This window comes from Catharus ustulatus, chromosome 5 (assembly GCF_009819885.2).
Source record: "Catharus ustulatus isolate bCatUst1 chromosome 5, bCatUst1.pri.v2, whole genome shotgun sequence".
Taxonomy (NCBI): Eukaryota; Metazoa; Chordata; class Aves; order Passeriformes; family Turdidae; genus Catharus; species Catharus ustulatus.
In genome coordinates, this window is record NC_046225.1 from 71,172,004 (window position 1) to 71,199,804 (window position 27,801).

The window sequence follows — 27,801 nt, forward strand, 5'->3', positions numbered from 1 at the left end:
TGCTCATGCACATTCTCACATATGCATATATTAAATGTACATATAGCACACTTATGGGCAGAGGCAAATTCTGTCTATCCCTTATGTTCAGTTCTCCAACTAAATGGGACAGATAGAGGTCTTGGAAGATTTTGAAAATTTGTGCAGTTTCCATTGGAAAAAAAAAATTAAATCCAAAATCTCAAATTACTTGAGCCTAAAAATTTGTGTTAAACACTTAGACTGAGTTCAAAAAGTTTATGAACAATTTTTTAGAGATTCATTCTGAGAGATCCTTGTACACTCTGGATACAAAACCAGAGCAAAATAAAAAACTCTTGAGTCTTTGTCTTGAGACAGAGGTTTGTGGCCAGGTGAGCAAAACTACAAAGCCTGCTCTACTCAACGTGCAATTAAGATAACCAAATTATGGTTTATTCTAAATATGTGACTTTCAAAGACCTTTATATTCTGTGTGCAGACAGTTTATTTTCACATTGATTACTTCAAGAGAAGTGTACACAAGACCTTATATAAGAAGATGAGAATAAAACCACTGTGCACCAAACATTTCAGTTTACTCATAAAGAAAATGTATTCAACAGATAATGTTAAAAAAAAGGAGATGTTTGATTCACAGAATCATACTCTTTAGGAAGGACATTTCCAATACCATTCCAAAACTAAAGCAAATTAGAAGAGGTAGCAACTACCCAGGCTTGAAACACTGCAGTGTTTGCACAGATCTCAACACACAAGTTGAAACTGCTGAATTTCTGAATTTCCAGCATATGTTTCACAAGTGGAACACGCCTGCAACTTTCTGTGGCTTCCCATCCCAGCACTGGAGTGGAGTGATCTTTGGTGGTGTGTGGGAATCCCAGAAGCCATCTGGAGCCACCTACTTGGGATAACCCTCCGTGTCTCAATTTTTGAGATCTAATCTGCAGAGCTATCTCCAATTAAATGTTCTGGATTTGGACTCAAAAAGATTTCTTTAATCAAGCTTGAAATAATTTTTTTAGCTGAGTCCTCAGGAATGGATCTTATTTACAGCATGATATTTCTTCCCTCTGCTCTTTCAGAATTTAGAAAACAAACCACTGTCCTTAGCAGACACAGTTTTTTCAGCATGGCTTGCAGCCCCCAGCCCAGCTTTCCAGCTCAGGTTGCAAAGACTGAGTCTGGCTTCTCTGCATGCTCAAGTCCCTTCCTTGGCAGCAGCCAGGAATAGTAACCACCAAATGATGATACTGTTTTTTTCCCCTAAGTGCCAAGGGACTCAACAGCATGTCAGTGTCCTGGGAATTCTGGTATGTGCAGCCTGCAGTGTCTGTTTCTCCCTGTCCCTGCCAAGGGCATGACTTCATTGAACAGTGTGATATTCCAGGCACCACAACACTGAAAATAACACTGGCACTTACCTGAGCTGCCAGTGCCTTCTGATGCACTTCTGGATGGTTTTGGGTGGCTCTGTTTGCTACTTGTTCGTACAGTGACCGAGGGAGGAACGGTGCTGCTGCTGTCCCCGCGAATCGTTGAGAGATCCTGCATGCTAAAGCTCCGTAGCCGCTCAGACAGGGCTCCCTGTCCCTAGCAAACAAGGGAGTAAATAACACAGTTATACACAACATTTTGAGACTTTTTTTTTCTCTCTTGCTCATTAAAATCCATCAGGACAATAGGAAGAGAAAAACTTTGTGTGGTCCGGTAACCGAGAGATGACAAAAATGTGTTGCTAAAAACATCATTCCCTCTCTTGGCTCTTCCTTTTGGAGTGGTTCTATGGCAAACACCTCTGGTTCTTCATTGCAGGGATCTGAGCACAGAGCAGCCTTGGCCACATGTAAAGGAGCAGGATGTTGTTGTCTCTTTCTAGTAGGTACTTTTCTTCACTAGGAATGAGTCAGATGCTTGGCTTCAGAATCACAGTTAAATGGCCTGCATCAAAATAACTCCCTTTTAAAGTTAATTATCAATTATGATATTCAGCCAGCCATTCTCAGCAATACACAACATTTCCAGAGCACAACAAATTTGAAATTTTAAAGTAATAAAAAGATATTTTTAAATTCCAAGAAATACAACAATGCTTTTTTTTTCCATGCAGCTTAAGGAAGAAATGAACTAATGCAATATTTTTCTTTCTTTTTTACACTAATTCTCAATCTGATAACAAAGCTATTCCTTGGTGAAAGGAATGTATTTCATTTAGATGGGAAAGAAACCCATCTTTAAAGGATGGTTTCCATTTAAACTGCATCACATCAAAAGCTTGACTGTAACTATTCTGTAACCCTCATACTACACCACAGCCATAAAGCAGGAACACTAGAAATTAATCTATACAGAATCATATAATTTTTGAGCTACAATAAATACATTCAGAATATAAATTGCATAACTGATAAAAATTACCTTCATGTTTTAACATTTTATTGAGGGGGGAGGATTTGAAAGATACTTCATAACACATAGTCTTGAAAAAAATACTGAAATAAACACATAGAGCCTGCTTCTAACATTCTTTCTGCAACTGTAAATTAGGAAAACTCAATGGATGCTTTGACTGAGATGAAATCAGAAAGTAGGCAAATAGCAGACAGTAAATATTGTCCTGTTTAACAAAAAGATAAGACAGCCTGTAGCAATTCACCCACCACTTTCATCTAGACTTGTGTTTGTCCAAACAGCACAGCCCAAATGCTGCCAGAGGACTCAGGCTGGGCTGGACCAGAACATGTCACTGCTCCTTTCTGGGCTGCATTTGGAGTGTCCTGACCCAGGGTGCAGGTCAAGGCCAGTGGAGAGCTCACTCTGGTGCTGGCCTGGCAGAGAGAAAGGACTCATCCTGGACAGCTACAATCAAAGGTAAGACTGGCCACATCCCTTGCTAAAGCTGTTGAGCAGCACTCCTGTCCCCTGTGCACTAATTTACCTACTGATTTATCAACACCATTTCAGAAATTCTGCATGCACAGTAAAGGAAAATCAGTGCCTCTGCCTCACACAAATTCCTCAGCACCTTACTTTTAGGGTGTGTAAGTAGAGAGGGCATCAGGTGCTCATACCTACAGCCACTGTGACACTTTTTACACTCAAGAAGTGACAGACCAGTAATCTCCAACTTTTCAACCTGAAGCTTTTTGTACAAAAAAAATGAGTTCAAACTTCCTTCTCAAATCATTTAGCTTTCCTACAGATTATTACAGAGAAGCAGCAGACTTACTTTGCTCTTTCCCACTAGCCTATTCCACTTTTGTAAGTATTATAAATGAAAGGGGTTTCTTTGCTTATACACCAAGACACATTCTGTTGCTGATTTTATATGCATGGCAGTGGAGTGGAGTCTTTAGAACTTATATGTGGCTAAACTCTCACCTCTGCTCTTATATTCTCCAGCCTGGCATAAGAGTTGATGCCTGAATTTTGGCCACTCCTGGGGTATGTTCTCACTCCAAGAGGCATCTCCACTTAATTCTACTGGGCCAGTGAAAGCTACATTTATTGTGCAAATGTTACTGGGCTGGTAACTGTGGTTGCCTTGCAGGATGGTCAGCTGGGTGAGATCTCAGCTGCCCAGAGCTCAGTGCAGCTCTGGATGGGTTTTGGAACCTGCACTGAATTCCTGCACAGACACCCTATTCTCAGTGACTGATTCAAAGCCAACACAAGATATCCTACCCTGCAGCCTGATTACAACAGACAGATCTCCAGTGAGAGCAAGATGACCATTAAATAATATTTTGCTAGTGCAGAATGGCTGGGCCATCAAAGCCAGAGGGTTAGCAGCTGATGATCTGTAACCTGAGTGCTGTGTTCCTCCCTCACACCCAGCTCAAGTGTCAGCAGGGCTCAGGCTTTTAACCTGCCCCCAGCTGCTCTGCTCAGCCAGCTAACCCAAATTCCATTTCATTCCAGCCAGCAATTTATGTATGTGGACATGAGTCAGGCTGGAGATGAAATTCATGTGTCACACCAACCTGGCAGGGAAGGTGACACCAACATGTTGAAAATGAGGAAGATGTGTTAATATTCTTGCTCTGCACCTTGTGATATAGCAGCATAGAATGATCAAAAGCCTGAGAGAGAGCTTTGAAACAGGAACCTGATATGTGCCTGTCATCTGTGAGTCTGTTATATCAGTGTGTAATACAGAGCCTTGAGCACAGACTGAAGCAGCTGAGATAAAGAACTTGACTTTCTCTAGGAAAAAAAATAACTAAAATGCCTTTTCTTAATTTTTGCTTTAATTTAACCTGAGTTTCTAACAGCAGAAATAAAGATTGTTTATAAAACAGGTAATAGCAAAATATTACTGTTACTGTTCCTACCACTCTATGAAACCATTTTGCTGAATATCAGAAATGGCAAGAACATCAAAGGCCTGGACTGAGTGAAGGCACTGAACACCAGGGAAAACCTGCAGAGTTCCATTTCTTTTCTTTCCAGTTTCTGCATCTTTGGCCCTTGTAGGGATAGATTTGATTAACTTCTCCTAGAATACAGTGTAACACTCACAGTTCTTTCCCAATTACCACATTTTTACTTGACCCAAAATAGAAGCTTGACAGAAATTACCACAGAATGGGGATGGTTTCAAAGTAAAATGGAAAATATTGTTTACCAACCTTTATTTCCCTGCCACATAAGCAGCTGGTGTGTATGAAACCACAAATATTTTAAAAGCCAGCATGGTGAGGGTTTGCAGAGCTATGTTTTAGAAATACTTTATCCAGATGTAATGCTTATTATTCCACAAAAAGACTTATCATTTACTAGCAAAAGAAAATAAGTTAATAACTTTATTTCTCAACAGAACAGATTTAGCACAGCACATGTTTTGGGCTGTGTTTTGTTAAAACAGTCTTGTGGAAGATGAAGAGCAGCTGTTTGGGGGATTTTTGTTTACTGTTGTGGCCATGATCATGCAGATGCTCTTCCAACTGCTATAGACATGAGAGATATCCCAGGAATCTCAGCACAGAGAGAGGACCCAGGTCCTGAAGCTATGCCTACACTGCAGCACATCCACACAGATCTGGGCTAGTTTCATCCTGGGGAGTGTGACAGCAGTAACACCATGGCAGGAGCTGTAGTAACACCATTTCAGCAGAGAAACAGCTCCATGTCATTGCACAGCCTTCTGAAAATGGTGACTGGGAGGGCTGTGGGACCAAGGGTGACACCACCTCTGTCTCCTCTCACTGAACACCAGCAGTTGCCAGGATGATTGTGCTGGCAGTGTGGGACCTGTGTTCTTGGGACTTTAGAGGACACAAGCACAAAATGGTGCTGGAAAACTGAGCCTTATTTCCCTCAGTCCAAGACTCCCTGCCTGGACTCAACTTCTCATCCAGCTTCTCTTAAGACACAGACCATCCCTGTGGATATGGCACTTCTGATTTTACAGAGAGTAAGTCTGCTAGACAGGGAGGTTTTGGGGACCACAGGTGGGAACAGCTGTCTCTCTGTTCCCTGATCACTACAGTGCATCTGTCCCCCTAATTCATGTGAGAGCTGAAGGTACAGCACAAACTGAAAGTGGAGCTCTTCAGGCTTCCTTTGCCTCCTCTTCCCCCAGGATCTACCAACCTCACAAGTTCTCTTTTCACAGGGAAGAGCCAGGGCTCAGTGCTACTAGGATAAAAGACAAATACTGAAAAGGACATGGTAATAACACCATGGTAATAACTGCTATCACCTGATATCAACCTTATTTAGATTCATGACTGCACCAACAGTGTGAGGGCACTGGCCATCAAGACAAGCTACAGAAACTCATTTGTGATTCTAAGTGAAGTTAAAGCTCCCATCCACCTGGCATAGTAATTAATCTAAAACTAATTTAAGTATATCTGCCTGACTTGGTCAAAATGGCAGTTGTAGCATAGACATTTCTTCCTCACCCACATCTAGCACATTCCCTCCTTTTTGCTTTAAAGACTATAACAAAACAGTATTAAAACACTGAACTTCCAGAGCTAGCAATCTGCACATTGCCTTCCTCCTCATGTTGCAGACATCACCATCATCATCTCCAGAAACAAACAGCAACCTCTCTGGGTCCAGAGCACAAACACTGATGCAGTATTTGCCTGGAAGGATCAGAAATACTTTCAAAAAAATGAAATCTGCATTGTGACAAGCCCTGCAAAAGGCACTCCATCAGAAAAAGCTGGAATATCTTAATTTCTTTTACCACTTTATAATCAGTCTCTGCATTCCCATTTGAATTAAAACATTTTAGAGGGAGATGAATTTAGGAGTCTGGAAATACTGGGTTTACATTCAATGGAATTATTCATTATAAGTACATCATGTACATAGGTAGCTAAAGCTAAAGTTAATAAAATTAAGCATATAATTTAAAAATCTGTAATTTATAAAACAGTCCCATTGAAAATGATCTAAATATAAACAAATAACAGTGTCTAGATTTTATCCTTTCTTCAGTCTGAAAATATGAAAGAATTCTGTAAACATTATTTAAGCTTCAAACCACCTCTAATACCTACAAATTCCATTTTGCAGCTGTGGAAACTATGACACAGCATGACAAATCAGGAACCCAAAACTGCCAAGTCACAGAAGAGAAGCTTTTAATACAATCAGTGTTAATGCAGGATGGCACCTCCTGGCCTTTTGTCTCTTAGGATCAGCAGTTAATGGACAAGCAAGGGAACACTAAGTCACACTCAGCACACTTCCAGCACAATACTCAATCTGTTAATGCTCTCCTCTCTTTTTGCTGGAACTGTGGTTAGTAGTTCTCCTCCACTGATGTCTGCATGCACGTTGCAGCCTCCATCCTGCACTACAAGGGGTAGTGCACGTTCCCAGGATGTCACTTATGGCCGTGGTGTCAGGAGGGCTGCCCCAGCCACACCTGCCAGAGATCCTCCAAAAGCTCCACTGCAACCCCAACCATCCTCACAGGGATCACAGCAGAGGGAGAGAGGCTCCCTTCATCCATTAGTGAGAACATGAGAACACAACAGCAAACACAGCAGCTTGGCCAGTGAAGCAGCAATCAGCCCAGTTAAATGAGTGCTCCATGTACAAAGCTCCCTGCCTGGAGCTGGAGTCTGTGACTGCCAGCAGAGGACTTGGAAGGCAATTTGCTGATGAGATCAAGGACAGGCTTTTAAAGCTCAGCACGCAGGATCTACCCACTGGAAGCAGAGCAGACAGCATTTGGTCACAGACCAATCTCAACTGAAAACAGCTCAAACTAGTCTAACAACTAGTCTAACAGGGAGCAGACATTAGTTAGGGGTTAGTAAAAGCACTCAGCAGATTACCTGCCCTTTTTTCTGGTCCAAATACAAGTGTAAATGGAGTAGCTGAGATACCTAGCAAAGGGAAAAAAGAGAGCCATTGTGGCAACACACAAAAAAGCTTTGAGAATAAGATCTATTTGAAGCATAAGTAATCGAGGTGAGACATGAGCATGACACTGGGCACCATGTGCAGGGACTCACGTACACATAAAAAGCAGGGACACCTACCTGTGGACTACAGCTCTGAACACAGGTTCTCCCTTCCTCAGCCTCCCCAGAGAGATGGAGAAACCACTCCACAACCCCAGCTGACAAGGTGTCACCTAACATGTCTTTTTAAAGAGTAAAGCAAATTATAAACACAATGGGCTGCTACTCCACTCCTTGCACTTGATTGATGCTTCCCACTGGAGAAATCCCCAGTGTCAGGGCCTAATGACTAATTTAGGCACAGGATTATGTGAGGGACACGTGGCAGTCATTTTAGTCCTGGGGACTGACAGTTCTCCTGAGTGGGGAATTGCTCACAGCAGTGAGCAGGAGTTTGCACACAGAACCTTCCTCATGTCTGGATACAGGCAGCCCCTTAGCAAAACCATCAACTTTATGGTCATGAGTGAAGGAGTAAATTGCTTCTGCCACCATATGAACACAAATATCCTACAAGCAATATCCTTATTTATGGCCAGGGCCTGCATGCCATGCCTAGTCTGGAAATTTGGAAATGTCAGACAGTAATAAAGACTGAAAGGGAAACCAGCTGACATTAATGTTGATGGTGGAAATGTAATTTCATCCACCCTTTTCGTTTGTGCAGTTAATTTCCTCCCTGGGGAACTCTTTGTTATTGTTTCTCCCACACATATTGTTTCTCCAACACTAGTCTCTCTATAAATTTTTTTTTTTGTTCTGCTGTCCTGTGCATTCAGTGAATGTTGTCTGCTTGCTGGAGACACCAACCACAAAGCCAACATGAAAGAGAAACTGGAAAGAGTTACCTGGATTGTAACTCAAACAGCATTGGGATTCTATAGATTTGTGAAAAACAGATTCTTAAAGACTTCTGAATGAAATATGCATCATACATGACAAGAACACTTCACAAACTACTGTAATCAGTGGCATGCTACCATGTGTTTTAAGAAAGTTGCTTGTTGTTCCTCTTTATTGGCATAAAATAACTCCAAGATCTTAGATTTTGGATCCCAAATGGAGATTCCTTTAAAAGAAGCTACTTTCAAAAGCAACAAGATCAGCTCCTCTGAGACAACAGCAAAGTGTCCCCAAAGGCTTCTCAGTCTGTGAACTCTGAATCACTCCTGCCCTCTGCAGCTCTAGGCCATGTCACTGATGAGGGCACATGATGTGGCCATCACAGATACGGTGCTAAGCAGATTGGCCAGAACTGTGCTCCCATGGGTTTGCTCAGCAAAGGAGCACTCTCCCTCCGAGCAGCAGGATCTAATCATTACAAAGAGGCTTTATCAAGCATCTTAAGGGAAAGGATGCTCCCCACCCCCTGCCTCCCTCTCCCAATTCAAGCAGAAGTGTAGTTCTCCACTGGTATGGCACAAAAGGCAGCATGTCTCTCCCACATAAGTATTTTTTTTCCAGTTTCCACTGTAAATAAGTTTAAAATCTCATGGTAAATTAGGGATCTAAATATTGATTTTGGGGCAATTCCACTGGCTACACCAGCTGGATACTAGAAATTAATTAAAATGTGCTGTCTGTTTAAAAAGGATAAAGCCTAAATCATCACCAGCATTTCCCTCCCAGAGTTCTTGTTTAAAAAATAGCAAATGTACTGAAAAAACTTCCTGATAAATTTCTTGGGCTCAGGGGCCCTAAGGTAATGAAGCTATAACCCTCCAGGGGAAGGTGAGCCCAAAGGTGGAAACAGAAATGACTAGAACAGAAATGCCAGCCCAGACAGGTGTTTGGGAACTGCTGAGGCTGCACTCCTGAGCATTAGTGAAGCAGGTGGATGCTCATCCTGCAAACCCTGCTGCCTGTCTGCATGCCTGCTCCTCTGAACGATACTCACAGTGACTGCTGGCTCCAGCAGCACTGCCAGCCACATTTCCCCATGCATGAAAGGCTCCTGGACTGTTTCTCAGACTTATTAGGCACAAACAGGCTTTTCACTGACACCAGTCATGTGTGCCTGCTCCCTCCACCTCATTTATCTTCTCCTGCCAAGGCTCTGTGCCCACTGCCAGCACCACACTGTGCCCCACTCCCCTTCACTAAAGAGGGCACAGAATGGGCCACAGCACCAGCTGCTCTGCCACCTTCCCTGCAGCAGGGCAGGAGAAAGGCAGGGGACATCATCAGAAACCTCTGGGATACACTGATCTGTTGGCAGTGGGATGTTTTCTCCAAATCTGCTTTGAAAAGCAGAGTTGAGGCTGCAGCTTGGGGATGGTCAAGTGGTTGGGAGCAGGATTTGTCTTCAGGTGGGGAAAGATGTGGGTCTGTTTGGCAGAATGGGTTTGTTCAGTGTGGAGAGCAATGATACAACCAAACAGGATCTGGGAAACCCAGGAGCTTGAAAGAGAGAGTGAGAAAGCTGGGGGAGAGTGTAAAACTGGTGGTGTGTAGGTTGTAGAAAGGCAGGAGGCAATGGCAGGGCTGGGATAGAAGAGTTGGAGAATGGGGACATGGCAAAGCAGGGGGTAGGAGGCTCAGGCTGGCAGGTGGAGGATAGGTGCTGGGAGTGTGGTGGCAGCAAGGGAGTACACACAAGTGTGCTGGAGAAGGCAGGAGCTGCTCCCAAGCCACTGGAGCCTCTCCTTGCTGCAGCCATGTGTGTCCCAGATGCTTACACTGGGCAATGAAAAGCCCACTGGTGCCCAGGAGCCATCTGATGGCTGCACTGCCTGGCCAAGGCCCTGCAGCAGCCCCTGACTGGGGCAGGAACAGCCCTGCTGCTGCTCCCTCCTGTGTGACCCAAAATAAGCTCCTTTTCCACTTGTTTTCACTCCATCAATGCGAGCTGGAAAGATGGTGGTGGTCAATGCCCAAGGCTCTTCAGGAATGGAAATGGCTGAATTAGCTGGAACTAATTGAAAACACACAAAGAGCAGCAGGATTTACTCCCTGGCCATTTAATCCTACTACTTAGGACTGACCCACTTGAAGTCACCACATGTGACAAAATCACCAAGTGATGAGGACAGGATTAGAGCCCCAAATGAGATTATGCTCCCTGGTGGGGATGTGAGCTGCTGGGGGCAGGGAAAAGATCTGTGTTGAGCACCTACCAGGGGCAATAAACCAGATATCCAACATTCTGTTTGCCTAGTGAGCATCAAAAATAGACTCTCTGGAGAGAGAGAAAACACCCAAGTGAGCCAGCTGGGCAGACCCAGGGTGCTTGGGACACTGACAGCTCCTCAGCCTGTAAAATGAACTGGCACAGGTTTGTGCCAGCATTAGCACAACTGTGGCTTCAAAACAAAACAGAACAGGGGCAGGGAACAGAAGAAGGGGGAAGGACAAGCCTGCAGTTGGTTAACTGAAACCATGGGATATTTAAGACAGAAAAGGGAAAGGGACAGGGGATAAGAGATGAGGAAGGTGTGGCTGTGCACAGCTTGCAGTATCGTAGCCTGCAGTAAATACACAAGCAGCAGCCTGTCACACACAAAGGGTAATCAGAGAGCCAGACACATTGTGCTACATGAATAAAAAGATGATGGATAAACAGGATGGATTTAAAAATATGATGGACAAAAAGAATGGATTAAAAAAATACGATGGATGGAAAGAATTAAAAGACAGGCCTTGTCCAAAGATCTTATCATGAAAAACAAAAGACTGTGATGGATCACAGCTCAAACAGAGAAGACAGGGCTAAGCACAGCATGAGATGTTCTCCAGGTATAGGAGCCTTTAGATTTCAGTTAATTTACAAAAAACAGGTCTGTAGAGTCCCTTTTCAGCCCAGCAGCTCACTGTGTATTGCCACTACATGAAGTTGATTTGCACAGTCTGAGGGTCCATTTCTGCCTACAAAAGCATCTTTTCCTCACCTAGTGAGGTGAAGGAATAAATAATTCTCACATTCCCTTGCTGGTAAAAGCCATGTTTTCCATGGAAGCTGCAGGAGCTCAGTGCTTCTGAATAAATCATCATCTCTATAGGTTCCAATTTTAACACAATCCTTTAAAGGCTGAAACCAAGTGAACAGCTCACTTTCCCATCTACACTTAACGCTTATCACAGACTAGTGGAATACCCTCAAATCTTGGCATTGAGAAAGCCATGATAAGCCTTAGAAATAATATTCTCTTTCCTCCTTCCCTGGAAGCTTCCCCCTAAGGACAGCACTGCAGTCTGGTCTGGCATCTGTCTGCTCAAAGTGTTTTCCAGATAATTAGTCATTTAAACACCTCTCACACAGGATAATCTGGCTCAGTTATACCTTCTCGAGTGAGCAAGTAAGGGCATTGACATGCAGTGGACAGCAGCTGAAAACCAGGGCAACAGAAACAGTTCCTACCCCTGCCTGCTGTACCACTCCTCTCTGGGGAACAGCTCCCTCCACAGCAGCAGGGACACCCACCCAATCACACCCTGAATACCTGAGCAGCCCCAGCTCAGCATTCCTGCACTGCCACACAGCAGGCTGTAACTCACACCAGGCAGCTCTCCCTGCCAGAACAGCGGCACATTCTGTCTCAGAAGGGCAAGGGACAGAAGCTGCTCTAACCATTCCTGATATTACACTGGGAACAGATTGGGGTGTAGTTCTGTGAACAGCACAGCTAATCTGTCCCCAGGAAGGGATGATCTTACTTTGCTTTCCTCTGGCCATGCTCCTCACAATGCTCAAAAGAACACACCCCTTTCTTTTTCTTTCAGGATTAACTTTCTGATAGATTAGAGACAACCTGAGGAGGTCTAAAATGCTGGTGCACACTGGGAGCTGGAGAGCTACCTCATTTTGGAGGAGGAGAGCTGTCAGATCAGCTCTCACTCTGTTGGATCTGCACCCTGAGGCACACAGAAACAAGCCAAAGCAGTGAAGGAAGCCAGGGGTCCTATTTTTTCCTCAGACATTCAGAGTGATTTAAATGTCAAGGCTGAAGAAAATACTTGAACAGTCCTTGCTTTGTTGTAAAAACCCATCAATCTATTCAATAACAATCTCTCAATCTTATTAACAAATAATTTTCCCCTCCCCACAGCAGTGTGCAGGAAAGACTCTTCAGGCCCATTTACAGGTTGCAATATCTTATCAGTTTTCTCTCAAGTCGTGTTGGCAGATGTGCAGTACAATAATCCCACACGGGTCACAGAGTTGTTTTCTTCCACCACTGAATGAGAAGTTTCATCAACTATGAAAAACAACAGCTTCCTTGTACTGTGGAGACTCTTCCCTCTTCTCTCCACTGCCACTGGTGCCACATTTCAAGGCAGGGAGATTCTTCAGAAAAACACCAGGAAAGTGAACCAGTGGGAAGGAGAACTGTGGTGCTGACTGTTCATTCCACATGAACAGCTGATGCAGACACTGTTGCAGTCCTGATGGAGGAACAGGTTGGCACTGTGGGTTTAGGTTACTGTTGAGCTTCTCATGTTCAGGATCTACCTAGAGAGGAGCCAGAATTCCTTTGGGATTCACACATAGTTTCTCACTGTGTCCTAAAAACAGCTCTAGCACAGACAGTCTGCAGCACAGACTGCAGGAAGGGGCTCAGAGCAAAGGCAGTGCTGGCAAAACTGGCATTCCTAGAGACTATTTATGTCCCCAGTGTGACTTCTTCAGGTTATCATGGTAGCAGCAAAAGTGTTAAATGTCCTGGAGGCATCACAAAAATGTTATTTCATTGGGCATAGCTCCATGTTTACCCCAGGTTTCAGTCCAGATTTGGTTTATCTCACGGTCTCTGGGTTAGAAGAGTCTCCCTACTGAAGAAAAACAGTTCAGGACAACATAGTCCCAACAACACAGTCTGCACAATGCTAAGCAGAGAAAAGGGAGATAATTTTTGAGTTTAGTGTATCCTTGTGATCCCATGAGCATGGCACACCCTTTGGGCTCCCCCCTTCTGTAATACCTTGCATTCAACGGGCTTTATAGACTTTATGGTATTTGTTCTCCCAAGGATGCATTCTGCATTTTTGCAGGAAATAAGGCCAAGACATATTAAAGTGGTGTGCCTGAGGTCATAGGAAAAGCATTTGGCAGAGGAAAATAACTTCCTTCAACTCCCATTCTCATGTTGTTCCTACTACCAGTAACCTCCTTGTCCACATGTTCCTAACTATCCTTTTGCAACAGGGTGGGAGCCAAGTCTCACCCCCAAAACACACCATACACATCAACTCTAAGCCATGATAGCCTGTGGCCAGAGGGCAGGACTCCAAAATGCAGTTATCAAGTCCTTGCAGCTTTTATGCAAGAAAAGGAACAAGAGATAACAGCTCTTTTCTGGGTTTGGCTCTGCCATGAAGAGAGTGTAGAATGCACCCCTTCAGGTGAGATTCCTAGTCCAATATCTACTCATCCTCCAAAAGAAACTAATGAAAGAAAAAAGAGAAACTTCCCATTCACTCTTATACAACATCTCTGCAGAGAATGATACACCAGTTATGTTATGTGCATGTCTTGCAGAAAAACAACTTTTAGCCTTCATGAATGCCATCTTCTTTCCTGTCACTACACAAAACTACAGGTCACTATACAAATAATGAGAGAATCCTTGTCCTCACCACCTGTCCCCCTCCACACCGTGGCTGCTGCTGGCAGTGGATGCAGATAAGGTGTTAATGAGTCACCATGCTGACCTGCACCTTTACCTTTGAAGCTGCCATGACGGCTGCCGTGGCCGCGACGTTCAGCCCCCGCTTCCCAAAGTGCACGAGGGCATCGTAGCTCCGGTCTTTCGCCTGGATGAGGCAGTCATCGATCTCCTGTCAGAGCAGAAAACAAAACAAACAATTTGAAAAAGCACAAGAAAGAAAAGTTCAGGCTTATGCTCCCAGCCTCAAACTCTTGGCAGAGTCAGGGCACACTTTGTGGAGGTGGATGTCCTCCATTTCCTCCTGGTTGGAAAGAAGTTCATAGCCAATATTTGCGAAGATGAAAAGTTTTCTGGGGGGCAGTAACCTCCATTGCAGGGTTTGGGAACTCTTTATTCTACACATGGAAGATTGGCACCCAAAGTTGGGGTCCTGGAAGCAAGAGAAATCTGCCTGAGCAACATGGACTGACAGCCATTTGCAAACCATGCATTCTAAAGACAAATGGGATTGCCTCATAGTTAAAAATAACTTAATATTATGACAGTGGGCAGCTGAAGCTGCACTGCCCTGTGTCCAGGACAGGTGGCCACAGAAATATCTGGGATATCTCTGCACATCATGGCAGTGCCCAGCTACAGATGCCCATGGAATTGGTAGGCACAGAGTTTCTGGATTTTGATGCTGCTCAGTATACAGTGAAACAGTTAAGGAGGTTCCTGCCCTTATTCTTCCTCCCTCAGGACACTGGGGTCTGGATGATAATGATAACAATGACTTTTAGCACTCAGCTGGTAGATATGCTGGGTTAGCAGGGACTGGAGGCTGTGAGGAGCTGCTGGCTGCTCTCCCTACTCCCCATGGGTGAGAGGTGACAGCTCAAAGTGCATGAGCCCTGCTTGGGAGAAGACAAGCAAAGGGAAGCAGAGACAGGGGAATGATTCCCACTTGGACAGGACTGAGATCCAACTGCTCCTTCACTGCCTATGGCTAAATGGAGCTTTCATTTCCAAGTTGCCAGGGCAGTAAACAGTTACTCACTCAGTTTTCACGTTGGTCTGTGACAATAGCTGTTCCTGGCCTGTTATTCACATGAACCAAATGGATCTGCCTGGCAGTGTCCCATTCACAGCCACAGGAATCTGCCAGGCAGGCAAATGATCCAAGCTGTAATGTTCCCCTCCCAAAATTAGCATCTTTAATTTGGGCAAGACATTTTTTAACCTAGGACCTCAACATGCTACATGCCTTTTTTTACCACATTTCACAGCCAGGCATGTGCTTGCTAAGCCCATTTTAGACTGCCTGGGCTGTTTGTCTCATTCCTGTACAATGTTTTAGGCAGAGCTGGGAACAAAGCTGAGGAGTCCTGGCTGCCAGACCAAGTTTCTCTTATTTGTTATATCCAGCCACAGCAGAGCACTCCAGCTATAATCACCCAGCACATGCAAAGCAGCTTAGGAGGTATTTTTATCCCACTCCCTCCCAGCTTCTCAACTGCACAAAAATGAGTTAATAAGTGTGAGTGTACTGAACAGATGCCAGTATTTAAAAACACAACAACCACAAAGGATAAAAACACCAACCAAAAGGAGGGGATTAAATGACAGAGGAAGAGAATCAGCAACTCCCAATCCTTCAATGAAAAAGAATTCCCTGAATGATACAGGGACTGGAGCAAACACACCATAGCTCTGTTCCACCCAGAGAGGGTCCAGGCATGTGATTACCTTTTCTTTTGAAGACAGTGTTGGATGGACAAATTTCCTGTACAGGAGGCTGGAACCTTTTGTGTATGGAGACAGCAGCCAAGCTACAAAAGCTATTTTGAGTTCATAGTAGAATGGAAACCTAGAAGAAAAAGAAAGTTACTGTCTGCTCCCAATTTAACCACTGCCCTTAATTAGAGATGCTCAGCACAGGCAGGGATTTGCCAGCCTAGCTCAAGGCAGCTTTTGCTTACCAGAAAATCTAAAGATTGAAGCATATTGACTCAGTTTTCAGCACATCTCATTGAGGCATGTGGGTGAATCTTTACTTGGTTACCAGGCCATTATTTAATGGTCTGGAAGAGACTCTGGTGTGTGATGAGGTTTCTATATGCAAAGATCACAGGTGCTGCCTTCACAGTATCCCCAGTCATTGCAAAAAAGCAAAGACCAGCAAACCAATATTTCATTGATATATTTATGCACGTTCCATCTCTCTGCCTCTCAGCTTTTAAGCTAACACTTACATGGCTGAAACTGAAATACAAGAACCTTTGTTGTCCAAGCAACATAAAGGTGCAGATCCACACTGACTTTCAGGTAGGGCTGCAAAATACACAGGACATTAACAACAGGACATGCTTTAGCTGTAGCAAGCAGCCAGGGACATCCTGAGATTAAATTATCCAGACTCTTTTCTGGAGGATGAAGCCCAGAGCTCAAGACTGGCCACCCATCTTCATGTGGGCAGGCATGTTGCTGCCACAATGGTGTGATGGACAATTGTTACCCTTTGTAAGCAAGAGCAGTGCAGAGACCTGTGATAATTCATCCTCCAAAAAAACCAAACCTCCAGATGAACACAGGTGAGGTAGGTCTGCATGCAAATTAGATAGACAATAATGTATTTTATATCATTTTCAATAGATCTGATGTTGCCAAGTTGTCCCGATTTCCTTTATCTGGAGGACTCACTGAAGGCAGTGCTATGCAAGAATAGGCTGTAAGGGTCATGCACTAGTTAAATTTTCATCCTCAAGTCTGCTGGTCTCATTGGTTTCTGGCAGAGAGACCTTACTATAAAGGACAGCCAAGCAACAAACACTTTCAAACCTGAGCATCCAAAAAGAGCTGAATCTGATAAATGGGCATTTACACACTTCCATTCTGACAAAGGTCACCAGGAATTCTTCCACTGGCACCAGAGAGCCACAACACTGTGGACTGTCACTGTCCTCCATCAAACCAGAAACCCAGCCTAACCAGGAATATGTCAGGCAAAACATCCAAGGAACAACCCCTACACAGCAGCCTACAAAGTCTTGTGCTGCAGGGCTGTTTGTACCTGATGCAGGCTGTGTATTTATTGAAGGATACAGCCAGGTAAGTCTAAAACCCTGCCCGTAGCTAAATCAACTTTATTTATGTGATGACCTCTGCAAGCATCCAACTGGGCAGTCAGCTGTGCCTCTCTGACAGGCAGGGCCTGAGAGTGCAGTAATGATTTCCCACTAATGAGATACCACTGAGCCTTTCCACTTCTTTCTTGTTTTTCCTGTGACAGCACTGAGAAAGGAAGCATGTCTCCTGCAGACAAAAACCCTCTATGCACTCGAAGCTGCTGAAGCCCTGCACAGGAGTCAGTGCACCTTTGTGTGCCTTTTTTCCCCTTGGAAACATTTCCATTTTCTTTTCATCTCATGCCAAAGGGCCTCTCCCCTCTGATGCTTACCAGCAAAGAAAGATATCCGTGAATGTCTCTGCTGTCGTGAAGAGCGCGAATATGATCCAGTACATCATCCACTTGACCTGGTAAACAAAAACAGTCTCAAACTATCTCTTACAGGCACAAGTGCACAGAATAACTCTCACAGGAAAAGAAATTCTTATCCCCTCACCCTCCCCACTGTGTATTTAGCAATTACTGTGGACTTGAAGGTGCCAGTTTGCCCCACTTCAGCACGTAACATGTCAGATTTACACAGCCCTTGGGAAGGTGACTGCGGCCTTTAGGACTGATTTCAGAAAAAGAAGAGAAGCCTGACTCTCTCCTAACAGAAACTCCACTGGCCACTGGAGCATGGCAGCCCTATCACAGGGCATTAAAAATCTCACTTGGCTCATGTTAATAGCAAATATTAAAATAAGATTGTTGGCCAAACTCCAGTTAAGACAAAATATAATTACATAATACCTACAGCCAGGAAAAGGTAAAGAGGCAACTGCCCATCCTGTAATCCTGGGTTCAGGAGCACAATCAACTCACCACAGTTTACTGACTCAGTGGGCAGCCCTGGAGTGGCTGTGCCTGCTCACACCCACACCCAGTACAGTGACAAGGGCAATAGTTTAAATCCCTTGCCTGGGGCTTTGGGGGGAGTGTTTTACCTCTCACTGGTAGTGAGAGTATGTGCTGTGCTGTCTCTGTTCAACTGGGGAAACTCCACTGTCATGGATGATGGTTTCCTTTGGGGTGACAGCAGGAGAGTCTTTGGAGATGGTGACTTGGTCACATAAACTGTAGCACCTCAAGTAGTTCAGGAATTTGGAAATTTGTGTCACTGAGCACTAAATGGCATCTAAAAGCACAGCTCAACTACTCTGAAGTATGTAGTATTGGTTCTTCTTAGGATGGAAAAAGACGGTGAGACAAAGGTTGTTTATTCAACTGACAACTGTTGTTTAATTAGGTGTATTTGAAAATAGAGATCCCTAAGCAGCTTTGCTGGAGTGTCAGAAATCTTAAGGAAGCAAAACTCATGAAAATCCATGAATTAGAGAATTGGACCATGTTAGCTAAGGCTGGTACAATTGCAATAGACTAAGGAAAGTTGGAGGGAAGACAGTACAAGAGTGATACCTACACCAGGCACTGCTCTGGGGAGTGGAAGACGGAGGCATCAATAAATCTGGATCTCACCAGCTTGGAAATGATATCCCCATCTTCTCCCCAGTAGAGTGGGACAGTACTGATAGTCTCCATCTCCCTATAGGTACTGGAATTATTCCCTGAGCACCTGTCACTCTGCTGCATAACTGCTCTCCTGAGATTTATATTTATGTGCATATTTATACCTATATATAGTGTTACAGCAATAATGGCACTGCCAAATGCCTGAGAGCATCATCTTCCCAGCACAGCTTCTGCCAGACTTTTTATGTGACTGTGACTCCTCAGAGCCTCAGCACCAACATGGTTCTCTCAGACACTACTGCCAGCAAAACTTTTAAACACAAACCAAGACCTGGTGTGGATGGGCTTGGATCAGCCTAAAACATTCATCAAAATTACTATTACCAAGCAGAAAAAAACTACTTTAGAGTGATATAAATTTTGATTAATAAATGAAGGTTCTTCCTCTGTCAGTGTAAATTATTACTTTTTTTTTTTAAAATCAGGTCTTAATGGATACATTGCCAGAACTGCTATAAAAAAAATCAATTGTAAGGGCAGAGCAGGTCTTAGATCAGCTGCTCTCACATTTGCGTCACAACCACAAGTGTCTGATGTGAGTTCCTCTTTCACAATTAAATTTCCAACAGGAATTGGGCCCTTCAACAAAATACCTTCCAGAAAGGGACTATGGAAACATTAAATATCAGTAGCAGACACTGCTTGGAGATGCTTGTGCACCTCTTCAGCATTTTCAAGCAAAGAGGCCCTGAGAAGCACAGAGATGCAGAGACATTTTGCCTTAACTATCAGCTGTGTTCTGTAACACTTATTATTCTCAAAATACCCAAAACCATTTTCTGAAGGAGGAAAATTATAAACAAAACTCTTAGCAATCACAGTGAGTCCCAGATTGGGTTTGCACTAAAGATTTAATGGGATAGACATCTATGCTGTTATCCAGATGAGAAAATGGGCTTGTTATCCCTGGGATCTTGAGAGGATTGAAGAGTCAAGATCTGGAGGCTGAGCTGGGTTCAAAGAAATTAAAAGAGCTCAGGTTGTGAAGGGCACAACAAATCCTACAGGACCCCAACAGCATGCAAGTGCTTTTATTCTCTCTCATTTCACTTTCCCTGATGGCCCCTTATGCCTTTAGAAACCAGGGCCTGGGGAAGATTTTTCAGCAAAAATAAAAAAGAGAGCACCCCCAGCTGCCAGACCTGCCTGTAAATAGGTCGCTCTGCAAGGAAGGATGTTTCTGTCTGAGGATTCAGTCATATGTACTTCGAGTTGCCTCCTCTTATCCTTGTTTTGAATGAGCAGTTAAAGCTTCAAGGCTTTTTGAAAAGGCTTTGATTTATGCTGCTCTTCAGAAACAAAGAAGAGCACACAAAGCTCTGGATGCCAAATGCCTTTTAAGTCGACTGTATATCTCACCACCAGAGGAACAGCACACATTTGTCAGGAGGAGCACATCAGCTCAGCACTGGAGCCAGAAGCACAAACCCAAACCTCATTTGTGCCCAGCAATCAACCAGTGCAGTCCTTCAGGCCAGTGTGCCCCTTGGACTGCTTTATGAGCTTTCCCAGAATACAGGCAACACCTCTCCAGTGTGGTGAGGAGCAATCTCACAAAACAACCCCCCCAGCACAGCCACAAACCTCATTACTCACATATTCTTTGATGTCCTTTGATTTCACGGCTTTGTAAGAATAATACGCGGGGTAAAGTGTGCCAAATATAAGCCTGGAAAAAACAAACAAACAATAAATGGATTAAATTGATTTCCTGTCACAGGGAAATGTTTTTTTTTCCCTGTGTTTTAAATGTGGTTTTTGTACTGGTAAAAAGTGTTAGGATTTGATTTAAGCTTGAGTGCACTAAGTATAGTACAGGAGTGATTTTGCATCACTGAATTCAGAACAGCTATTGCCAGTGACATGAATGAAGAGCAGAGATTCAGGCTGATTTTCCTTTTGCAATTGTTTCCAAAGCTGTAGCTTATGAGTTACACACAAAACAAAATAACCAAATAAAATAAAAAAGTTCACCACCACACTTTCAAAGCGAAAATAAAAATCTGATCTTGAAACAATCTACTGCAACACCAGGAATATGGGAGTATTGCTTTCAGGGAGAGAATTATTTGTCTAAAATCCCTTCTCCCTCTATTCAGTACTCTGAAAAACTGGCAGATAATAAAGCAGGATCCAAGTTCTTTTGGGTGCCTTATCCTACATTAAACCTGGTATATAGAAGAGCCCTGCATTGTTTAGTAAAGTCAATGTGGGCTCATGAAAGAAGGAAGAATCTGCCCACCAAGATATACCAACATACAGGCCTAAAAATCCCAGCTCTGCTGTTCTTTCAGACAGCTTCCTTTCATTTCCAAGTCTGAAAGGGATGCTGTCAGCTTCAAGATTTCATGTAAGAAAGAAACAAGGATCTGTAAGTTAAAAATAGCACTACTGAGAAAAAAATATGGAGAATTTTTTATACTAGATTTTCTCTGCATCACTGCCTACACGCTTGCTCACTTGGATTATTCTGGACGTAAGCATAGGCTTGTCAAAACCACTTTGCCCTGCCCAGATTTCAGTCAGTTTTATTCAATGCAGGAGGATGATGCTGCAAAGTCTAAATTTAATAGATTGCAGGGTAATGCTTATTGGCTTGCAACTACCCATCTTTCGCTTTTGCTTTAAATTCATACAACTGTTTCCTCTGCTCCAGGGAGTGAAAACGATCGATGTTTCAATCCCTAATTGTGGAGCCACACGGACCTGCAGTCATGTTTTTTCCACCCTGCCAGCAGTGACTGTGTGCCATGGGATTCATAATTACAGTCAAGTCCATTAGGTGCATAAGACATTAAAAATTAACACTCTGGGATATGGTGCACCATCGCACTTCCCGCAGCTCAGGAAGGTATTTATGAAAGAATGGGGTGAGCCAGCACACATCTTGGTTTCCAAAGCAGTGACTGAAGGCAATTTGCCTGCTATTCATCATGCTCACTGTAGCATGGCTTAGCAGAACCTGAAGCACAAGGCAGATTTCAGAAATGCAGCCAGAGTGAGGAGATTCAACATTTTACAGAGGCTTCACACTGGTTTCAAAAAGTTTTTCTGGAAACAGCCAGCTCCAAACCAATTTCACTCAGAGGGGTTTGTGCTATCTGCAAGGATCATATACAAACACTCAGATTCTGGGAAACCAGAAGTGGTTTTGTCCCACCAAACAGCAACATGGGTTAAGGCATGGACAAACACACAGACAATGGTTTGATCCTGTTCTCACTGAGGCAAATAACAAATATTCCCAGTTCAGTGGTAGCAGGAGCTAACCCAAAGAAGATAGAGTTCACAAAAGGAAGAAAGCTACAATATTCAGAAAATAACAGCTGAGCACACGAAAAATATTTTTGGCTCTGCTTATAAAAAGCACTGCAATGCTGTTCTTCCTTCTTGGCCTAGGCTGGCTGCTATTCCACACTTTTATTTCCTGCAAATAATCACGGAATGATTGATATTCATTTCCTCAGTTTGTGCTGGTAACAGAAAGTCACTGCATCCTGAAGAAGCAAGTGGTTTATAGGAATACCAGAAAATAATTTGTTGCAGACAATAAATACTTTGGAAAAAAAATAAAATCCTGTGAGGGAAGGAAATTGCAATAATTTTGCATGTGCAGAGCAAGGGACAGTTAATAAGGTGATGTGATCTCCCTAAACTGGAGATTGAGAGTTTCACTGATTTGCCTTGCAGTGTGTTGTGTGCATATATGGACATTTATTACTGCTGTGGTTTACCAGACTGAAAACTGTTTTAAGGATTGTTGGAAGCCAGTCTTGTCACTGCTGTGGCTTACTAAGTGGTTTGGGGTCACTTAAGCTCTTGGCACACTCTACAAATGGAAGACAAAAGATGTTTGGGTATTTCTGTAAAGCACATTCAGGGTTTTTAGGACAAATATTTGCATATAGAGATATTCCAAAAAGTCTCTTGAAGTTACTGTCTCCACTTGGCTTTGGATGAGGGTTGAGTACAATTGATTTAATACAAACACACACATCAACCCTCCATCTCTTCCCTCAGTTCCTCTACTCTGCTGAATAATTCTGACTTCCTCTTCATCCAAGCTTCCCGTGTAATTAAAGTTATTGTTGATTCCTGCCTTCCTTCATCTCCATGCTCAGGCTGTTGCCAAATCACTCCTTCTGCACGCTATACACAAACCTGAGGCTGATCCTCTGTCCCTCCTTTGTCCCCTGAAAGACATAAAGTCTTTCCTTGTCCAAGTCTCCTTTCCACTCCTTTGTGTGGTCTCTACCCCACTTGGGTGCACCAGTGTTTAAATCTCTCACCCCTGTTGCTGTCACCCCCACTCCCAGCCTAACAAACTGAAGTAAATTATCTTGCTTTCCATGCCTGAAAAACGTTGTTCCTAACCACTGTTAGTTTGCTCTTTTATCACATCCTACCTCGGTCCCTTCTCTCCTTTAATAACTGCAGAGCCACCACCCTCTTCCTCTGCTGTTCCCTGCATGTATTCTCCCACACCCTGGAGCTCCTGTGCTCCTTGCTCCCCCATTGCACATCATTCCATTGCCCCCAAAACAAGCTGTTCCCTGGCAGTCATCCCGACAGCTCCCAGTCTGAGACAGCAGCCCAAGCCACACCAGCTCCAAACATATCATTGCCCAGTCCTCCTCATCTCCATATTCTTCTTCTGCAACACTTCTGATGTTCTCTGAACCAGATCACAGGACCTTCAGCTTTCTTCCCACATCCCAAAATCACAGGACTGCCCCTCAGTTCCCTCCCACAGCTGGCAGCTGACCTGGGACTCAGATGTGCTGTAACTCTTTCTGTGTTACAGGCACTGCCTGCCTGGTGCTAGCCAGCCAAATTAATGACCTACCTATGGAGTCAGAACTGCAGCTTTTACCTCCTGGCAGTGCTACAAAACAGTCTCACATCTAGCAGCTAATTCTTAGGAATAATGTAGGAAATTTATATTTGAGACCTCTCTGACCCATCTATTTTGGCCACAACCACTTTGCAGATCCAAAAGTTTTGCAGCAGTGGAAAAACAGACAACTTAAGTCTCATTTCCTTAGGAAACCAGAGTCAACTCACTCCCCACCCATTTCCATCTTTTCCATCTTTCAAAGCTTCTTTGAATGAGCTGTGTACCCAGGAAAGCCTTGGCCCTTTTACCTTCTGTGCAGAAGCAGATATCCTGATCATCAAATCTCCCAGAGTTTGATGTACAATAGTTGCTCCATTTAAAGCTACAGAAATGTTCTGTAGTCTGGGCTAAAGCAAGCACACACCCTCAGGGTATAGAGACAGGCAAGAAAGTGGAGATATCCATTTGTGAGTTAGGAAAAGCTCACTTTCAGCACTAGACAAATAATCACAACAGCCTGATAGTTCTTAAACTTCTCTGTGCCAGAGGTCTACACAAATTACAATCACCTTGAAAAAGGACAAAACAGCAGCTGTAAAGAAATCACTGAAGAGTCAAATAATTGTGCAACAGGAGGCAAAAATCTAAGTAAAAGGTTAGTCTGCCTAAAGAATAGGATAAGGATTAATGCTGAAAATCCTATAATCCTATTAGGTACCTCAGCAGCAGCAATCCCCAGTCTGGATCATTACATTGCTTCCGGTCATCCTTTGTCAAAAGGGAGACACAAAGGCAGGAGGGGAAAGAGAAAGACAGGGAAAGTGGAAGTACACTGGGAAGGATCCATAAGAGGGACTGTAAAGGCTGTAATTGTTTATTTTGCAACAAAGACAAATAACTGAGGTTATTTATTCCCCCTGATGCAGTGTAAGAGGATGCTAAACTCAATAAAAAGAACAAAGGCAAAAGGAGGGGAGAAACCCCCTTTATCAACAGGAGATATGTGGAATGGATGAACTGTATTTATTAATACAATTACATTATGTAGGATTTGGGGTTTGGGTTTCATTATCCAAGTTTCCCATTAAATGACAGGAAAGAATGAAGCCTCCCACATTGTGGGGTTTCCTGATTGTCAGGGGAATAGTAAAGCAATTGAACTGTTGGCTCCTCTTTAGCAAACCCTGCCATATTCCAGGGGAGCAGCTGCATCATCACCAAATCTCCTTCTGTCTCCACTTACCAGGACAGCCACAGTCAGACCTGGCTATTAAATCCTTCTGTTCCTCCTCTAGATCTGCTGGAGCAGATCTGACCATCAAAGAGCACAGACCATCCCCAGACAGAATCTAGGCTACAGCCTGGGGAACAGCCTCAGAGCTGCCACTATGACCTGGGAGGGTCCCACAGGACAGCTCAAATTCTGATTTGGTGATGCTGCTTTCCTCATGGAAAAGTCATTTACCCACAAAATTAACTCTCACGCTCCACAAAGTAGAGCCACTGAAATAAATGGAAAGGCTCTTAGTGATTCTCAGGAGTTCTTGCCTGGACTCAGGTTACCTCTAGAAATGCCTGCACATCCACTCCCTGGAGCATTTTTAACCACAGGGGTATTTTCTGCGTGGTAACCTGCTGTTACAAATATACCAGCACAGGCTGTCTACATCCCAAGCCATCCAAGTTTTGCTCCTCTAGTTACCATGCCACCAGCAGTGTTTGGGCTGCCCAAACACTTAGAACATTGTACTACCACAACACAAATAGAACAGACCTTATTTTGCCCATAAATGAGTAATGTTCCCATTTCACCAGCACAGCAACCAAGATGGCAACTTCTGCTCACAGGGATGGACACATTTAGGAATCAGTGAGATATTTCCTATTTTCTCACTATGTTCATGGCTAGTGCATGCTTCTTACACAGACAGCAGAAGCTGAGCTGTCACCATGCCAGCATTCCTCAATGATACCACCAAGAAGGGTGCCAATAGGTTTGTGTTCCTTATTATCAGTCCTAATTAATGTTCACACAGTGCCATGGATTAAAAATAAATGTCACTGTCTTTGCACTGAAGGTTCCCAGTTGAAACACAGCAGTCAGGGATGTGAAAATAAGTAGTCCACAAGGTCAGGGAAAGGGTTAATTTGAGTCCCTGGACAGGCCAATGCCTGATATTCAAGAAGGGGCTGGGGTGGAGGAAGCACCAGCTGCAGAGGAGGCTCTGGGCTATATTCTCTTAGGAGGTGGCTCCTGCAAATTCTTTGCGGTCTGTGCAGCAGAATGGTGGCTCCAGGGAAATCAGGAGCTTGCCTGTTCAACCCCAGGGTGACAGCTGACACCATCCCCACCTTGGGCCCCAAGAGATGTGGATACCTGACCATGCCAGACTGACATCCTGATCCACTCTGAGAATACTCATGACAAAAATATCTCTCAAGGAAAGCGCTGGGTCCTGACACCTCTGAGACAGATTAGGCTCACTTCAACCTCTACTTGCAACTTAAAAAAAACATCCTTATAGGGTTGGGTCAGTGCCCAAGGACAAATGTGCAGGTGTGCCCATGCCACTCAGCCAGTCATGCATTGCCTTGGCAGGTAAAGCTCCACTTGCACACCCAGCACATCCCTCTGCTTTGGGAAACATTCCTCTGCACCTTCTTGGTGACCTGCTCAGCTCTTCTGACCTGCTAAAACCACGTCCCCACATCTGCACTTCCAAAGCACACACACACCCATACCAAGGAAGCACAAGGCAGAGCCAGGAGGGCTCTGTGTCCAACACAAAGATGCTCTGCTTTCCACCCAGACCCACCTTTGACTTCTCAACCACTTCACTACAGAAGCAAAGTGAAACTTCATCTTGGTTAATGTAACCTAATGGCTGCTGAAACCTAAATGCTCCTCCCAGCATAACTGCAGGGCACAGGGACTGACTGGCCTTCCAGCAGGAACAGCAAGTCAAGGACTGTCCTTGATGCTTCTAATTTAAGCAGTCTTCACCTTCTGAAAGCAGCACATATTCCTCTCCACTTGACATGACCCTTTTTTTGTTTTCCTCAGGCAGGGCACTCCTCACACAGGAGCTGGCAGATGGCCAGGCACAAACAGGTGAGGAAACAGCAGTGGGGATGGGTGGAGAAACTGGCCTTGGCCAGCCTGGAGCTGTCACACAGCTACACTTGGGTCACAACAACCCCGTGCATCCGGGGCAGGGTGCTTTTCTGCTCAGCACAAAGACACCTGGGCGTGCTGGTTGACAACCAGCTGGGAATGAGCCAGCAGTGTGCCCAGGTGGCCAAGAAGGCAAATGGAATTCTGGCCTGTATCAGCAACAGTGTGGCCAGCAATTCCAGGGAGTGACTGTCCCCCTGTGCTGGGCATTGGTGAGGATGCAGCTCAAGTGCTGTGTTCAGTTTTGAGCCCATCACTTCTAAAAGGACAGTGAGGTGCTGGAGCATGTCCAGGGAACAACAAAGCTGGTGAAGGACTTAGAAGACATGTCCTATGAGGAGCAGCTCAGGGAACTGCTCAGGGTTGTTTAGTCTGGAGAAAGAGGAGGCCCAAAGAGACCTCACTGCTGTTTAGAACTGAGAGGACGTTGTAGTGAGGTGGGGTTGATCCCTTCTGCTGTGTCTGCAGTGAAAGGATGAGAGAAAACGGCCTTAAGTGGCACCAGTGGAGGTTCAGATTAGATATTTTTTTAAAATTCACTTGAAGAGTGGTTAGGCATTGGAATAATTGGTGATGAGTCACCATCTGTGGAACTGTTCAAGAGGTGTCTGGATGTGGCACTTGGGGAGATGGTTTAGGGGTGGCTGTGGCTGTGCAGGGTTGGCAATTGGACTGGATCATCTTGAAGGTCTCTTTCAACCTCAGTGATTCTGTGAGCTATTACATTTGTTCACATTGAAATCCTACATTCAGACTGATCTAAACAAGATAAACTTGCCCCCACTGTTCCCTTTTCCACACTTTCTGTTCCAGGAAGAAGATAGAAATAACTAAAACAACTCTATCACTGATGGTGAAACCTTGTTAAATATTGGGATTGTTATGATAATGCACGTGATGCCTACTGAAGCATGACATTCCTAGAAAAATTACCAGCAGTGAAGGGTCTTCACAGGGTTATGTTTACATGGGTACTCTTGAGCATCATATTTAAAGTCCATTCAAGATTAGGTAGGCACTTAACCCTTCCCAGGGTTACTGTTCCAGACTCTCTTCAAACTCAAGCAGAATTCCATCAATTTACACTTTAA

At 44.1% G+C, this 27,801-nt stretch overlaps 1 protein-coding gene across 2 annotated transcripts in view; it reads right to left on the minus strand.

Annotated features, from left to right (window-relative positions):
• The window catches only part of REEP1 (receptor accessory protein 1), a 64,232-nt gene that overhangs the window by 16,384 nt on the left and 20,047 nt on the right, over window positions 1-27,801 (minus strand). The window contains exons 2-6 of one of the 2 annotated variants that reach the window (XM_033060085.1): window positions 20,295-20,367; window positions 17,457-17,533; window positions 15,746-15,866; window positions 14,073-14,186; window positions 1,404-1,572 (exon numbers count right to left, since the gene is read on the minus strand). In XM_033060085.1, the coding sequence (XP_032915976.1) occupies window positions 1,404-1,572; window positions 14,073-14,186; window positions 15,746-15,866; window positions 17,457-17,533; window positions 20,295-20,367 (554 nt within the window). Of the gene's footprint in view, window positions 1-1,403; window positions 1,573-14,060; window positions 14,187-15,745; window positions 15,867-17,456; window positions 17,534-20,294; window positions 20,368-27,801 lie in introns of both variants that reach the window. The other variant, XM_033060086.1, reaches the window with a different exon arrangement.